Source organism: Myxocyprinus asiaticus, chromosome 41, assembly GCF_019703515.2.
Source record: "Myxocyprinus asiaticus isolate MX2 ecotype Aquarium Trade chromosome 41, UBuf_Myxa_2, whole genome shotgun sequence".
Taxonomy (NCBI): Eukaryota; Metazoa; Chordata; class Actinopteri; order Cypriniformes; family Catostomidae; genus Myxocyprinus; species Myxocyprinus asiaticus.
The window spans coordinates 26,515,538-26,532,607 of NC_059384.1; the positions used below are offsets into that span (position 1 = coordinate 26,515,538).

The window sequence follows — 17,070 nt, forward strand, 5'->3', positions numbered from 1 at the left end:
GTTGTAATTCAGTTGTTGATATCACGAAAGTATATTTGTACTAGTAACAATGTAATTATTGATATAAAAATTAACAATTTTACCAGTAAGAAGTGCATAGCTGATATGTGAAATTGGAATTTCAACTGGTAATAATGATTTTTTTTTAGAGCTCTTCAATTGAATAGTATAGAATATTTTTTTTTACAAGTTGAAATTCAATTTTTTATATTAAGAATTTGTCATGGGTATTCTGTTGATTCATGTCTTTTATTTTGAAATTCTTGTTCCTGTTTCCCTAGTCATGTGATTTCTGTTTTCCCTCCATGTTCATGTGTCATGTTTTCATTGGTTTATTGTTTAATTAGCTTGTTATCAGTTCTGTTTTTTCAATGGTTTATGTTCCCCCATGTCTATGTATTTAAGCCTCATGTTTTCCATTGTGTAGTTGTCAAGTATTGAATGTGATGAATGTGAATGTTTATAGTCAAGTCATGTTAGGTCAAGTCATGTTATAGTCGAGTTCATGTTTACGTTTAGTTCACGTTTGTAGTCAGGGTTTTGGGATTCCACATCTGTAAATAAACTGCACTTGGGTTCTTCATCTTCACGTCTTCGTCATTGCCATCATTGTCAGCAGTTCCAGCATACGTTACAGAATTAAAGTTTTTACTATTGAAATGTAAGCACTGATATCAAAGATTAGCATTTTCACTAGTAGTAATTCCATTCCTGTTATCAAGAATTATCATTTTGACTAGTGAGAATTGAATTGTTGATATCTATGATTCACAAAAATGTCGAAAGGGCTTGCGACAACACTTGCAATTTTCAGCTTTTAAAATGTTTTAAATAAATTGTTCATTGCTGTTTTCATTAAACCAAACATTTAATCATGCATAGGAAACCATGATTCTAAGTCCATTTTGACATTTCTGTGACAGGCGTGGGTTGAATTGCCCAAAGGCCCTGACATAAGACCACGACATAAGACCACTGGAATGCTGTGCATTATGGTTTTGAAAGGAGTGGTTTATTTAGTATTGAAGGTCCATTTTCAGCCAGAATAAGATGAGGTCAGCATATTGCCTAAACACAGGGCCTATCTATAAACACTGGAAATTAGCCAAGATGGTCCGTTATTTATGGGGTGCTAGAATAAACACATGGGTCTCTGGGACCAATGGTCATCATCGAGTGTTTTGTAAAGGAATCCCAAGTATGGAACCCAATCATTTTGTTCTGTGACTTGCTGAGTCGAGCAAGTCCCTTGAATGGTAGTGATATTTGATGGGTAGTTTTTTTAATGACCCATTGCACCATAGTGAAACGAAGACCTCCTGGGACTCATTCTAGCTGTACAATGAATCCACAGGTACTGAATATTGTATTGCATGCTACATACAGTATACCTTAGGAATCACAATGTGGGATGGACCACCCAGAACTGACGGTTTGGTTGCAGAGGCTAGAGTTGTTATAGTGCAAAGCAGGGATCTAGCAAAATCCCACACTGCCGTTCTTGAATCCTTAATCTTTCATGGTGTTTTCCTCTAAGTCTGACTGATTGAATCTGTGAGCCACTCAAAGTTGAAGCAGTTCACAAAATCTGTATTCAAGGTCATGCAAGTAATGCAGAACCCCTTCTGTAAAATTATTTACTTGGTCTGTCAACTTGTCCTGCAGTGGATATTTAGTGCTGTTAGACTGTCAGCAGTTGCACAATCAAAACAGGCCATGTTATAATATACTGACTTTCTGATTAGTTTGATATTATGCAAACAGTTGAGGACTGAGTGTATTTATAGTGCAAAAGTGGGAGTCTATCCACAAATACCACAAATGTCACAGGCTCATGTCTGGGGTACTAGAATAACAATCATAAAAATGAATGCATCAACATCATCCTGCCAGCTGTTATAGTCACAATTTATTTTGCCGTTCCAAAAGAAACAAGCTAATGGGAACTAATAGAGGAGACAAAGATTTCTGTTGGACTGGAATAGGATAGTCATTGCACCAAAACAGACACTAGAACAGGAATGCTTATTAAAGTTTGTTTTTTTTTGTTTTTTTTTTAGAAAAATTTGAAAGAAATAGTTACTTCTGCTTGTTGTATCTGAAATGTTAATTTTCTGTTTCCAAAAAGTTACAAAGTGTCAGGAAGGAAACAAACTCTTCACAAGTAAATGAATGCAAACACAAGCTTTATTGTGTCAGAGTGCAATTCATAACACATTTCTAGATGCATGTACATGCATCACAGAAGATTCATTTTTGTCATTTTTTCTCAGTCATGAAAATTCCCACTACAGTGTCATTTCCAGCACATCTCAAATTCTGTACTGGGTTTAATGGAATCTGTGGTGGAAATGATGATGGAATTAAAAAAAAAAATATATATTATTTTTATAAAATGGCAGATTCTTTTGTCTTGATAAGGCTTAGTTCAAGGCTAACATTTTATGTATCCTAAATACACAGAATTAAATAATTTTTTCAGACTTATTACGTATTTTGGAGAAATTAAGACTTGATTATTTTTACAGATCCCCCCCAAAAAATAGGCCTACTCACAAGTGATATTTACCTGGAATTTTCTGTATTTTCTTCAAACATGACTTGTTTTACATTTTTAAAATCAAGGATGCTCTTCACTGACACGTTTGTTGACTCGGTAAACAAGTACATTAACTTTTGAAATAGTTTCATTGGTGAAAATGATGCCACATCTGTAGGACAGTTGTAATTTTTGAAAATATGATAGAAATCATTTTCACACAATAAATATTGATGTATCTATTGTTTAGATCATCATAGTTTTAAACATGTAATAATTAGTATTTTTATAATGGATTTTCATAGTTTAATATTGAAAGTCTGGGTCTGGGACAAGGATAAAACAGTCAAATCTATACATAAAAGGCATTTGAAAAGTACCAAAAATTAAGTGATTAAGGACTGGCAAAAAGTTTTCAATTCAGTTTAAATGAGACCCTCATGTAAAAGAAGAAAATAAAGTAAATCTATTAGTTTCAATGAAAATCAGCCCCACAATGTTTCTTTGAAGTTGAAGAAACACCCACAGACTGTGCTTCTATAACAAAGTCTTTCTAGCAAGTCAGTCCACTGTCGGCCATCTTTGGAACGCTCTCAGGAGGCTTTTTTCCAGTCATGCCAGTGAAGCTCCTATCTACTTGAACGGGGAGAGACCAAAATCTAAAAAATGGTTGGTCAAGATTACGATCAAAGAACATCTTTCAAATCAGCAATAATATCTGACAATACTGGAATCATACATTTTGCAGTAAACTTGTATAGGTAATGCGCATGCGTGTTCTAGAGATGATTGACAGCTGATGTCTGTATCTAAAAGGTGATTGGCTCTTTTAACTGTAAAGCGGGACTTCCTTTCTACATCCCTTGACCGTTGGGTGCACAGATCTCCTTGGTTGAGCGTTCCAATTTCTCCCATTCATTTTAGTAGAAGTGACTCGTCTCTGCAAAATAATCTCTGTCTATAGACAGTCTTCCCTTTCAGGACATTCATGGGGAACAATAGTTTTAAGAGAATCGTGCGGGACAAGTTAACATTAGTTATACTGTTGACATGTTTATAGCTATCTGAATAATAATGTTGCTTTATATTTAACTTAGAAAGTCAGAATTTTCAGCTTCCTACTTAGAAAAGTACAATGGAATGCTAATAGAACACTTAGGGTGCTTTCACACTTGCACTTTTGATGTGCACCTGGGGTCAAATGACGTCAAAGTTTGGTTCATTTGGATAATGTGAACACTGTTTTCCAAACTTGGGTGCGCACCCACGAACTGCACCCGGGTCTGCTTGAAAAGGTGGTCTGGGGTATGGTTCAAGTGAACTTCAGGATGGGTCGCTGCTGATATGAACACAACTGTACCAAATCGTGGAAGTGAACCGCTTGTGATGATGTTTAATTTGTGTCTTTGCAGGCTCCCAATTGCAATTATTATGGTATAATGCATTTCTCCTACCTGCTTGTGTCCAAATACACCGCCTTCAGAGAGCAGCTCACCTTCTTCACATCACTTGCAATGCATCCACAGGCAGACAAACGTTAAAATTCATGTCATCATTGCACATTCAATGCATCTGCGGGAGTCAAACTCAAGTATTGTTCTGTGCATGGCAAGTTTTTGTGGTAAATCCAAAGAGACACACTTTAATACTTCACTTAACACAGTGATGTCTTCTCGACTTGTTACCTGGATACAGTGGTAAACAGCCGCCGCTTGTACTCACGTTGATGACGTAATCAGACTGCGGTTCGAACCCAAAAAATATGGTGTGAACAAGACCAGCGGGGGCAGGGGGAGAAAACAAACTCGGGTTCAGTCCAAGCAATCGAGTGTGAAAGCACCCTCATGTGGAAATCCTCAACTCTGATTTGACTGAGATGCAGGTGAATGGCGTTACTCAAACAAATGCTATTTGGATGCTAGGAAACATCTATGGTGACAACTGAAAACCCGCTAAGCTAACGGGAGTGTTGCAGTTTTGTTTTCCTATACTGTACATCATCTTCCGAGCATCAGGCAATGGAACACCTTTATGGTGGGAGATCAGATATGTGAAGTAGGAATGTCCCACATCCAACTTTGAACAGAATGCAGAACAACACATCTGGGTTACTGACACAACATTTGAAGCTAACTCTGTCGTCTCTTTGTGTACTGAGGTTTGTTAACTCTAGGGAAATAAGTTTTGTCTAGTTAGCTTTAACAGTTAGCCCCTGCTGGTAAATGCCATAACTACACTTTTATGCAGGCAAAAGCATTGACGGCCATTTTAAAATAACCTCGAATTCTGAAGAAATAGCTTTTTTTTTTTTTTTTTTTTTGGCAGGAAACATAAATTGCAAAAATGTTATTATATTATGGAAAATGTTTTACCAGTGATTTTTTTTTTTTCTCCTCGAAACTGAGCGCCCCTGAAGCAAAGATGGCAGAACTTTCAGGACTGCATGTGCCAGCTGAGCAACCACCATTGAGATTAATGGAAATGCTTAATCTCCAGGTGTGCAAGAATGCACATTATTTATGTACAACATGACAGCATGCTTGCAGTGCATTGACAAAGAATTCCCATCTGTGTTTGCACATTGCTAAAAGTATTTTTAACTGCCTAAATGACCTTGTTTGACTGGGAATAAAGAACAAATTAACTTGGATAACACATAATGGATTGATTCTATTACTAAAACCCAATTTTTTTTAAATTTACTCTCTTGATAGTATGCAACCTGGCCCCAGCTGAGCCTGTATCACTGCGAGAGGTCTGGAGGGGGCGAGGGGGCTCATGTACTCGTCTTCTGTCACGTCAAAGATATTTTGCTCTGTTGAAGGGAGTGTCTTTATATGTAATCCTGACCTGTCAAACTGGTCTTCGATCAGGTCTGGAATACAAATCAAAAAGACTAACTGCTTGCACATGAAGGTACACACATGCATAAAAACACACTAACGCTCTACACAGCAGAGGGCTTGCGTGTCTTCCATTCTCACATGGAAAGGAAGGGAATCAGCCTGTCTGTCCCTTTATATCGGGTAAATCACAAAAGTATGACAGTCATGTGGATGGCCACTGTTTCACTGTCTGGGCCAAGAGCATTTTCAGTAGACTGACTTACAGTCGTAAATTAATTATCTGAAGACCAGCTACAGGGATGCTAAACTCACTTTTAATAAAACAGATTTCATACTCTGAAGTCTGATTGGATGAGCCATGTTTGAAGCTCCACACTTCATTTGAACATTAATGTGCCATGTCTCTATCTGTTATATAACATACCTAAAGCAACAATATTACTTAGCGGAAGAATTGTTTGTGTGTAGTCCAAGGGTTTTTCAATAGATTGTGCATCAAAGGCCGGACATTGCAGAGACCCCAATCTTGGTAGAATGGGCCAAAATCCCACTTACTACTCAAGAGTATGTGCATTCATCCTTAAAAATATAGGTGGCCCTAAAATAGGCCATTTTACTCTAAAACCGTATGGGTTTTGAAATTTTTTCAAATCCTCCTTGGGTTTTCCTGAATCTGCTGGTCATATTTTTTTTTTTTTTGCCATTTCTGTCTATTACAAATTCTGCCATCTCAATCTGAAAAAACAAAAACAAAAAACCCTTAACTGGTTCTAGACTGTTTGTTCATTTCACATAACATTTGCTAAGTATCTAGAGAATGTCAAAACAGCCTGTGAGGTCAGCAGAGGTATGTATGATTGTTGTACATGGAGAAAATCCAATGAACTCATCATCAAATTGCTTAAATATATCAAATTCTTCATGCAGTGCTTCATCTGGAATGAAAGAAAAAAAAAATTCACTGGAGACAATGTACAACATTTGTAAATGAGATCTTGCATGCAAGTATCTTGTAGACAAAATCTCTGCCTAGACTTACTGTATCCATCATGTCAGAGAGATTGCCAAGGCTCTCTAGTAAATAAATTTCCTGTACAGAAAGCATCATTGCACATAAACCCTCGTTTCTTCAACAGGACCCAAGTTAGCAAATGGAGCTATTTATCTAGAGTTTGGAGATTGCTATCCATGAATCCAAAAGACAGACTTTGGAAATGTCTGGCTTTCAACTCTCAGCCTTTATGCTCATTTTTGTGGAGGAGGCTTGACAAGCAAGTAAAATAGAGAGGAAGGGAAGGCAAAAGCATATCCTAAAATGTTTTATCCCTTTAATATTTCACCTCATTATCTCTCACCTCAGTTCAGACAATTCTATCACAGGCTCGGCAATCTCCATATTTATTATGCGTTTAACTACAATATGTTTTATTATACTTATAAGTACGAGTTTAGTAACATTTAACTCATTTTCACTTTACACATTACTTTATGTAAAGCTTGGGAGATTGTTGTCACATGCACAGACCAATCAATCTCAGTCATAAGGGCTTGTTAATCCTTCAAATTTGCCTTTGACCTCTTGATAGCTTCCCTGATCAGTCATCCAGTTTGGAGGGACAGCCCAATCTAGGCAAGGTTTTGGTGGTGCCATGCACTTTCCACTTCTTCATAATGCTCTGAACAGTACACCGAGGGATCTTTTGTACCCTTTTCCTAACCTGTGCCTTTCCACAATATTATCCCAGAGCCCCATGCACTACTAGTAATGGAATCCTCATGGACAGCAGTGTGTATTCTGAAGTAATCAAAATCAAAACAACTGATGTCAGGTGGGGGTCAATTAGACAGATATGTGATCTGAAAGGTGATTGGTTGCTCCTGAGCAAGTTTGTAATGGTTACTCTTAGAGGGCTGATCACTTTTCTAAACCAGGTATTTTACGAGTTAATTTTTAATAATTGTTCAGATTTTTCTACATGTTATTTTCACTTTGATGTTGAGGGTTATAATGTGTAAATACAGCTGGAAAAGATTAGATTGAATTTATTTAAATGTTCAGGGTGTAATATGACAAATGATAAGGATTTTGACACGGTACGATTACTTTCTATAGGCACTGTACAAGTACATTCACAATAATATATTCCAACAAATGACAAAAAAGCACTTGAAAAGTATTCCAAAGAACTCATGCTGCATTTAAAGTCTTCTGAAACCATATGATAGCTCAGTGTGAGGAACAGTTTCACTCGCTGAAAATCTTTCTCTCCGTGAAGACAGTCACATCTCATTCAGAAATGATACAAACATAAGAAGGTCGCAATTGGTCACATGACACATGAGAGTCAATGGAATTTGGCATCACTGATGTCACAGCTGTCCTAACACTTGTTGAGGTGGCAATTTTGAATGTCTTAATGTGTGTGGGTTTGGATCTGACTGTTACTGTGGATGGGAACACTAATTTTTGCTGAAAGACTTAAAATTGGATCTGTTCTTCACACAAAGCAATCACATGGCATCGGAAGATCCGGAATACACTGCACAAATAGCATACATTATTTTTGATTATAATTTTTATGGGGTTTGTCTCATTTTTTTAAGCTGCAACTTGGACATTCTGAAACTCCTTGTGTCCCATGGCAAACAAAACATTGAGTAAATAAGCAGTACATAAATAAAGCAGAGTAAATGACAGAATTTTCTAATAATTTAATATTAAAATTCAGCATTGGATTAAGCAATGAAATGCTCCGAAATAAATTGAATACAGCATCATAGTGACATTTAATATCCTGACCAAGGGTGACATTTTAATGGTGCAGGCAAAAAGTCCCCCCACCGACGTTCCATCATGAGAGTTTGTTGTATAAATCACATAAATAACAGGAAGGGGGTCCTATTGGCAGGCCTTGATTCGAACTCTCAAGCTGTCTACTACCCAGTTTCCTTCTTGATCGTTTCCAGATCAGTGAAACATCTGCAAAGAATGAAAGCTTCACCATTAATGGAGTCTCAACCATGGCAACCACTTCAAGTGCACAAAGTGCATATGAGATAAACTTGACATTTTTATCAGATATCTCTGTAGCACTGAGAACAAAGAGCCCATGAGTGTCGGCTGAGTTAACACCATTTGTGCTAAACGTGTTTCTCAAACCAGTTAATGGCTTCCATATTTGCTGGTTCTATGTGCTTCTGGAATGCATCAGCTTCAATCTATAACATTTAATGGATTACCAGTTCTCTCTAAACAAGTATCAGGTTCTCTATTACTAAAGATGTTGTTTGACATCATGTTAGATCTTTATTTTGGATTTAAAGGAATGTTCCGGGTTCAAAGTTAAGCTCAATTGACAGCATTTGTGGCATAATGTTGATTAACACAAAAATTAATTTAGACTTTCGACTTAATTTCCCTCCTTTTCTTAAAAAAAGCAACAATTTTGGTTACAGTGAGGCACTTACAATGGAGTAAATGGGGCCACTCGTAAATGTTACAATACTCACTGACTATGTTTACATGCACCCTCACAATGTGATTATAATATGATTAAGGCAATACTGCAATTAAACTGTAGCTCATGTAAACAGAATATTGCATTTATGATATTGGAATTATGCTAATAATCAGAGTAATGATAATCGCAGTATGATATGTGGAGTACTTCTATTTTAATCGCTTTATAATGGCATGTAAATGCTTTAATCACATTTCTTCCACTCTGACCAAAGTGTGCTTGCACCAGTGTTGCTGACGGATCATGTTCCACTCAAGCACAGGTTCGAAAACATCGCAAAAAAGAAGCTGCACTTACTTTTTGGCTTCATGTAAAATGGCAGTTCCATGCACCATTTTTGGTGCTCCCCCCATCTATGGCCCCACGGCAACAGAAAAGAGTATGGCAGGGGCCTCTTCTTTGGTGCCCTCCCAGCAGGTGGCGCTCTAGGTGACCTCCTAGTTCGCCTATGCCTAGAAACGGTCCTGCCTGTGGTCACACATGAGTATACACAAAAAAAGAAAAATAAATATATATATATAAAAATCACACACATTTAAAACTATACTTCTCTCTCCACTGCCCCTCCCCGAGAGCCCTCCAAGAATGCCAAAGATCTGGCCCATTTCCTATCAAATAAATCTAAGTTTCCCAGCCTTCTACATGACATTTCCTCGAATGCCGCCACTCTCCCCATCTCTGTGCACCACTCATGAAATGAGGGCGCTCCAGCCAACTTCCATCACCTTGGAACAATCTGTCTGCTGATCATAACAGTGGCTAGGACCCAATTTTTTATGTGTTTATCCCCTATATTAATGACTGCCCCATCACCTAAAATACAGAGTCTGGGGCAAAATGAAATTTGAGTGCCCAATACGTCAAACATAAAACTCTGAATCTTCAACCAAAATTCTTGGATCTTAACACACCACCAAAAACATGGGTTGTGTCCCCATCTTCTGATTGGCATCGCCAGCAGGTGGGTGTGTCTTTCAGACCAAGCCTATACAATCTAGAGGGGGTCCAATAGAATTGATGTAAAATCTTAAATTGCATAAGACGCACCCTTGCATCTCTAGATGTAGACTTGATGTTTTTTTAGAATCCTAGCCCACACTCCCTCCTCCAATAACAAGTTTAAATCTTTCTCCCATAATCTCTTGTGAGAAGTTGAAGGTCCGTCCCCCAGACTCTGAATTAGCAGGGAGTAATTCACTGATGCGTCATGACCTTTTCCAAAAGCAGCAATCACCACTCCCAGAGTATATGCCGCTTTAGGGGGGTGTATGCTACTCCCAAAAATAGTACAGAGCAGGTGGCGCAGCAATAAATACCTAAAGAACTGAGATCTGGGAATCCCAAAATGTTGAACCATATTTTCAAAGGATCTCAACACTCCACTCTCATATAGGCCACTGAGCATACTAACCTCCCTCACAATCCACTCTGTCCAGCAGAAAGGGGACTTATTACTACATAGTTTTGTGTTCAGCCATATGCTCGAGGCTACATTTAAATAAATGTCCGAATTAAACACTCTGGACACTTTTGTCCATACCGAGTGCAAATGCGAGATAACGAGGTGTAACTTAACTTCTCCGATTAGTTTGATAGAAAGGCAATGGCAAAATATGGGCAAGAACTTCCTGTTCAATACAAAACCAGGGAGCGGCTCTCTCAGGTGGAAACAACCAATGAGCCAAATGTCTGAGACCGAATACATAATAATAAAACAAAATCTTGGGTAGGCCTAACCCACCTTTGTCAATCAGCCTATGCAACTTACTGAAATGTAATCTTGGATGTTTACCATTCCAAATGAAGGACTTCGCTATGCTATCGAATTGCTTGAAATAATAGAGAGGGACATCTATAGAGAGAGATTGTAGCAGGTAGTTGAATTTTGGAAAACAATTCATTTTAATAACATTAACCTTCCCAATCATAGATAAATATAATGAACAGTGTTGTTCAAGACCACCTAAACCGAGACCAGGACCAGAGTGTTTCGAGACCGAGACAAGACCAAGACTTTGAGGGGTTGAGACCAAGTTGAGACCAAGACCAAGGCAGGGCGAGACCGAGTCAAGACCAAGACCAGACCAGTGCGAGTCTCACACTGCATGACACGCTTAACGATAAAATGTGGATGGTGCAAACCATAGGCACTCCTCAAATTGATCTGAAAGATCCACATTCCCATAAAAACACACAGAAAACAAATGAAGATTCCTCTTCATTCACCTCTTTTATTGTTGTTGTTGTTGTTGTGTGTGTGTGTGTGTGTGTGTGTGTGTGTGTGTGTGTGTGTGTGTCAGTGTACCATGAGAAATGTCTTGATAAAATAATCAAAAGGCATTGCAGAGGTAAATTTTATGTGTGTGAATTTTCCTTTGTTTTCTATGAGCAAACAAATACAAACAAACACTAAGGAGCTGAAATCAACTTAACCATCCAAGTTTTACCGTCCACCTAAAACAATAAATCTTTTGTGCAAGCATCACATCAGGTTTTCTGGATGACTCTTCCCCTAGAAACCATCATAGATAGAATTCTTTAAAAGCATTATTAATATCCATGATCGAGGTAAATATTTCACCACCAGCAGATTTCACTGAGGGAATGGTAGAAAAAGACACTCTCTGTTTTTTATATCTAGCCAGAAGTTTTCCTGCTTTGTCCCTTGACTCAAAGTATGACTGTCTTTCCCTGAATAGACAAAACTCCACCTTCCGCATCAAAATAGTATTATATCTGTATTTCAATCAGGCAGTTCTCTGAGACCATTAGACATATTCGGCGCTTCAGCTCTACCTCAGCACTTTTAATATTCCCTTCCAATTTCACAAGTTCTGTGCTTTGGATTTTTTGGTGAATGAGGCATACTGTATGATCCGGCCCCTAAGAACCACCTTATGTGCCTCCCAAGCCACACCCACAGAGGATACTGAGGACCAGTTGGTCTTCATATAGACATTGATTTCATTCTTTAGCATTTGTTGGAATTTCTCTGTATGTGGCAACACCTCTAGACACACCAGGGCATGATCTGAGACTAAAATGTTTCCAACTGAGCAATCAACAACAGATGAAATGAAGGACTTATATATATATATATATATAAAATCTATTCTAGAGTAAATGTTATGGACTGATGAAAAAAATGTATAGTCCCTACCAGATGGGTTCAAAAATCTCCAAATATCTGTAAGACCAAGATATTTACACATCCTGTGAAGTGTCAGTGTTGCTCTAGGGGGCTTGCACACTTTTGCTTCACTATGATCAAGGACTGAGTCCATCAAAAGATTAAAGTCTCCTCCCAATATTATATCATGAGAGGTGCCAGCGGCTTGCAACATCCCTTCAAGATCTATAAAAAACCTGTGATCATCCACATTAGGTGCAAAAATTTTAGCCAAAATAAGACTTTGCCCCTGAATTTCAGCTAAAACAATAATGACTCTTACCAATTTATCTTTACTCTGTTTGAGACATTTGAATTGTAGATGTTTATTTATCAGTGTAATAACTCCCCTCCTCTTGCTCGAGCCAGCACTATAAAAAAATATCTTTCCAAATTTTGGAAAAATTTCCAAAGCCCACCCCATATCTTTCCAAATTTTTCTGCTTCCTGCGGAGAAAGGTGCATATCTTGAAGAAACACTTTATCATATTTCTTATGATTAAAAAGAGAAATAACCTTCCTTCTTTTTATAGGGTGCCCCAACCCATTCACATTAAACATGGAGAGAGACAATCCACTCATATTAACATTTGACATTTTGACACATAAGAAAAAATAGATTGTGTGTGAAAAACAAGATTATAAAGATCACATTTCAGCATTGGTGCGACCACTAAAACCTGAACATCCCCCGGAACAAAACAAACAGAAAAAAGAAAAACGTGCGCATTAACCTCGTGCACGACAGCGCCAAATGGCATCCATCCCTCCAAACTCAAACAGTCCATGCATGCCTACGAGGACCCCAGCAACAACTTTGCTGTAGGATTGCTCAAGTCCAATGTTTTTATACAAATTTTGTGAGACAGAATTACACAGCAAAAGATCATCTGTAAAACAAACTCCAGCCAATAGGTGGAACAAATTCAAAGAGCATGTAGATTCATCCACAAAACTGTCCCGAAGGCATGCCACTCTACAAAATAAACTCCAGCCACTAGGCGGAACCAGCACCAAAAAAATGCTCAGTTTCCTCAAACAGTCAAGTGAATGATCAGTGAGCCGGTCCTTTCGGCTGCAACGTGAGTATCACAAAATGACTTACTCCATTGACTTTATAAAGGACATCGCTTGCTGTGGGCATGTGAATGTTTTAGCATCCATAGCATCTATTCTCAATTTGGCCAGGAATATCAGTGCAAAAGAGACCTTCCGTTGATGTAAAAGTTTCTTACATTCCTTGAATCGATCATGTTTCTCTCGTCGAATTCGCAAAGTCTGGGAACAAGAAAATGCTGTGGTTTTTCCAAGAAAGCCTTCCTTTACTCCTTGCCTTGTGTAACACAAGATCTTTATTGGATGATCTCAGAAATTTGGCCAGAATTGATCGGGGCCTGTCTCCCTCTGTGGATCTCTGCGCCGGAACCCTGTGAGATCACTCGATTTCCAGCTTATGGCCTGATATGTCGAGCAGATTCGGAAGGAGCCCATCCAGGAATTTCACCATACCCAGAACCACTTCGGCCTCAGGAATTCCAACAATATGGACGTAATTCCACCTTGGTTGCTAGCAGATTAGCAGATAATTCCCTCTCCGATGACTCCAGATAATTGATCCGTATCTCAACATCCCCCACTCTTGTAACCATCTTGGAGAACTTCGCCTACATGGTAGTGATCGATAAACGTATCACAGCAAGATCCTCCAAGTCAGCAACGACCTTCGTTAGCATTGCCAACATGCCCAGCAACTCTTGCTGCATTTCCCACATTTCTCCGACTAAACCGACTCCCTGGCTCGTGGCCCTTTCGGAGGTATCAGCTTGAGCACGCAAGTGTCTTTTAATGTTTCCAGAGCCAGAGGATTTTGAATTATTTGACATATTGTCCATCTAGAACAGTTATGAAACAGAGTGTATCGAATCTCACCGGTTTATATCATTAAAAGTGTTAAAACTAGCAAAGTGCGCAGAGCTCGCCGATCCTTGCATGGTGTCACGTGACTCCCATGAAGTGGTTCTTTTAATAAATCGTTCAAAAAGACTCACAAACTGACTGACTAATTTACCTTATGCCAAGCTGTTTTTAAAGAGACATATGTGCAACAAGTTGTTTTTTGTAATAAATATTAATTTATAAAAAAGCATTAAAACTTCACATTTCTCAGCAAATAATCAGAGTAATGGCAAGTAGCAATTGAAGTGGTTGGCCAAATCATGTAAACATCTTAATCTAATTATTCCTTATACTCTGATTATTGCAATAATCAGAGTATTGGTGTACATGTAAATGTAGCCTGTTTCAAAAGTATAGCCACAATACATAAGCAATATATGTGTTAACATGCTTTTAGTGTGATCAAATCACTTACAAACCTTATCTGTGTCAAGTTATAGCCAATTTTACAATTTAGTTGCCATGCCGACGTTACGCCGTAAACCCTAATATGACCATAAAAGCGATGATTTAAACAATTTTACAGCTCAACTTATATGCAAGTTTAAACAGAAGAATTAATGTAAGTGCTTTTATAAAATTATACACTAAATTTCACATTTATGCCTTTAATCCCTCCAAAAATTGGCCCCATTCTCTCCCATTGTAAGTGCCTTACTTTTGTTGTTTTTGTTGTGATAATCAACATTATGCCACAAATGCTGTAGATTGAGCTGAATTTGATTTGAACCTTGAATATTCCTTTAACGTATCATATAACAAGACAGTATTCAGTGGGAATCCATTTACATAAGAAAGTTTAATTGCTCAGATGTTGGTCTTTCATTGCTCATGAGACTTAATGGAGTTCTCATTTGTATTTATTTGATTATCAACCTTGTCTCAGATGTTTCTCCCAAAATTCTCCTAAAAAAATAAAAACACAACACTTTTTGACAAAAAATTGTTGATGTGCTGGCCCGTCTAACCCTATCCCTAACCCTAACCCCAAACTACTCCTAAAATCATATAGTACCTTACTGCCCTACAAAAGCCAAAACACAACCTAACTAGGAGTGTATACCAGACATTATTGAGATCTCCTCTGAAATTCAAGAGAAATGTAAAATTATTAATGACTTTTTCTTATTAGAAACTTCTGAGAAACAGAGACTTAAACCCCAAAGTCTTGATTTGCTCTCCATTTAATCTCATTGGTGTCTAGGAGAAACAACTTGGGTATTAAAGAGAATTGTAATTCTGTCTCTCTCTTCTCTTCAGATTCGGACCTGAGCATGAGGAAACTTAGCACTCCCAGTCCCGCTCTCATTCTGAACTCAAACCCTTCCTCTCTTCCCCCTCAAACGGTCCCCAATGGCCACGAAACATCTTCCTCTTCTTTTGTCCCCGGTGAAACAGTTGCCATGGTGCACCTTCCTTCTGGGACATGCTCACGGCCTTCCAAAGCTCCTCACACCACACTCATTGATGTCCTGCCCGACCCCATTCTCCTGCACATCCTCTCGTTCCTCTCTACCCCTCAGCTGTGCCGCTGCGCTCGAGTGTGCCGTCGGTGGTATAACCTTGCCTGGGATCCACGGCTCTGGAGTAGTATCCGTCTAACTGGAGAGCTGCTACACGCTGACCGGGCCCTGAAAGTGCTCTCCCATCGGTTATGTCAGGATACTCCCAATGTTTGTCTGACCCTGGAGACAGTCGTAGCTAGTGGCTGCTGGAGGCTTTCTGATCGTGGGCTTCGTGTTATAGCTCAGTGCAGTCCAGAGCTGCGGCGTCTGGAAGTTGCTGGCTGTTATAATGTGTCCAACAATGCTGTGTTTGACGTGGTATCCCAGTGTCCCAATCTGGAGCACTTGAACGTATCAGGTAATATTGGTAGTCACTGCAATGGCTATGTTATATATGCGTTGAAAACCAAACAATTAATGGAATCTGAGAAACAAAAATTGGAAAATATAAAATAGAAGATTAGAAGAGAAAAACAGAACAGTGACATTTTTTTCATGACAAGCATTTTCATTAATGTAATGGGAAAAAATTATTGGTTTAAGTTGTAAATGATTTGTTTTACTGAATAAAATTTATGCTAACTTTAAAAAAAATTATTGTAATTGTAAAAATTACTGTATTCCAGTAATGAAAACGATATTTGTCTCATAACAGTAATGAGATTTTTTTTTACATTTTTTTGCAGTACAGTAGTGGGAATTTTGCGGTCAGTATGCTTTATTGTCATGAAGATAATGACACAGTGAAAAAAAAATCCTAACATTAAGCGTAATTTTCTTTATGCAAAATATAATTTTTATAAAATGTATATATATACATTTATATTTATATAATTTATTAAAATACAGTGGCAAGAAAAAGTATGTGAACCCTTTGGAATTAGCTGGTTTTCTGCATTTATTGGTCATAAAATGTGATCTCATCTTCATCAAAGTCACAAGTATAGACAAACACAATGTGCTTAAGCTAACAACACACAAACAATTATAATATTTCATGTCTCTATTGAACACATCCCATTAAACATTCACAGTACTGTTGAAAAAGAAAGTGAACCCTTGGATTTAAAACTGGTCAACCCTAATTTGGCAGCAATAACTTCAACCAAGCATTTCCGTTAGCTGCGGATTAGACCTGCACAACGTTCAGAAGTAATTTTGAATCATTTTTCCTTACAGAACTGCTTCAGCTCAGCCTTATTCTTAGGATGTCTGGTGTGAATGGCTCTGTAGGGGTCATTCCACAGCATCTCTATTGGGTTAAGGTCTGGGCTCTGACTAGGCCACTCCAAAAGGTGGATTTTCATTTTTTTTTTTTAAGCCATTCTGTAGTGGATTTACTTCAATGTTTAGGGTCATTGTCCTGCTGCATCACCCAACTTCTACTGAGCTTCAGCTGGCGCACAGCCTCCCTGACATTATCCTGTAGGATATCTTGATAAAATTGGGAATTAATTTTTCTCCCGATGATGACAACCTGTCCAGGCACCGAAGCAGCCCCAAATCATGATGCTCCCTCCATTGTACTTCACCG

At 38.2% G+C, this 17,070-nt stretch overlaps 1 protein-coding gene across 5 annotated transcripts in view; it reads left to right on the forward strand.

Annotated features, from left to right (window-relative positions):
• Window positions 1-17,070, forward strand: part of LOC127431511 (F-box/LRR-repeat protein 7-like) — a 70,037-nt gene that overhangs the window by 39,103 nt on the left and 13,864 nt on the right. For all 5 annotated transcript variants that reach the window (XR_007895617.1, XR_007895618.1, XR_007895619.1 and 2 more), the window contains one exon: window positions 15,292-15,894. Coding sequence is in view for 2 of the 5 variants with exons in the window: in XM_051681950.1 (XP_051537910.1) it covers window positions 15,292-15,894 (603 nt within the window). In the remaining 3 variants the exon portion in view is untranslated. The remainder of the gene's footprint in view (window positions 1-15,291; window positions 15,895-17,070) is intronic.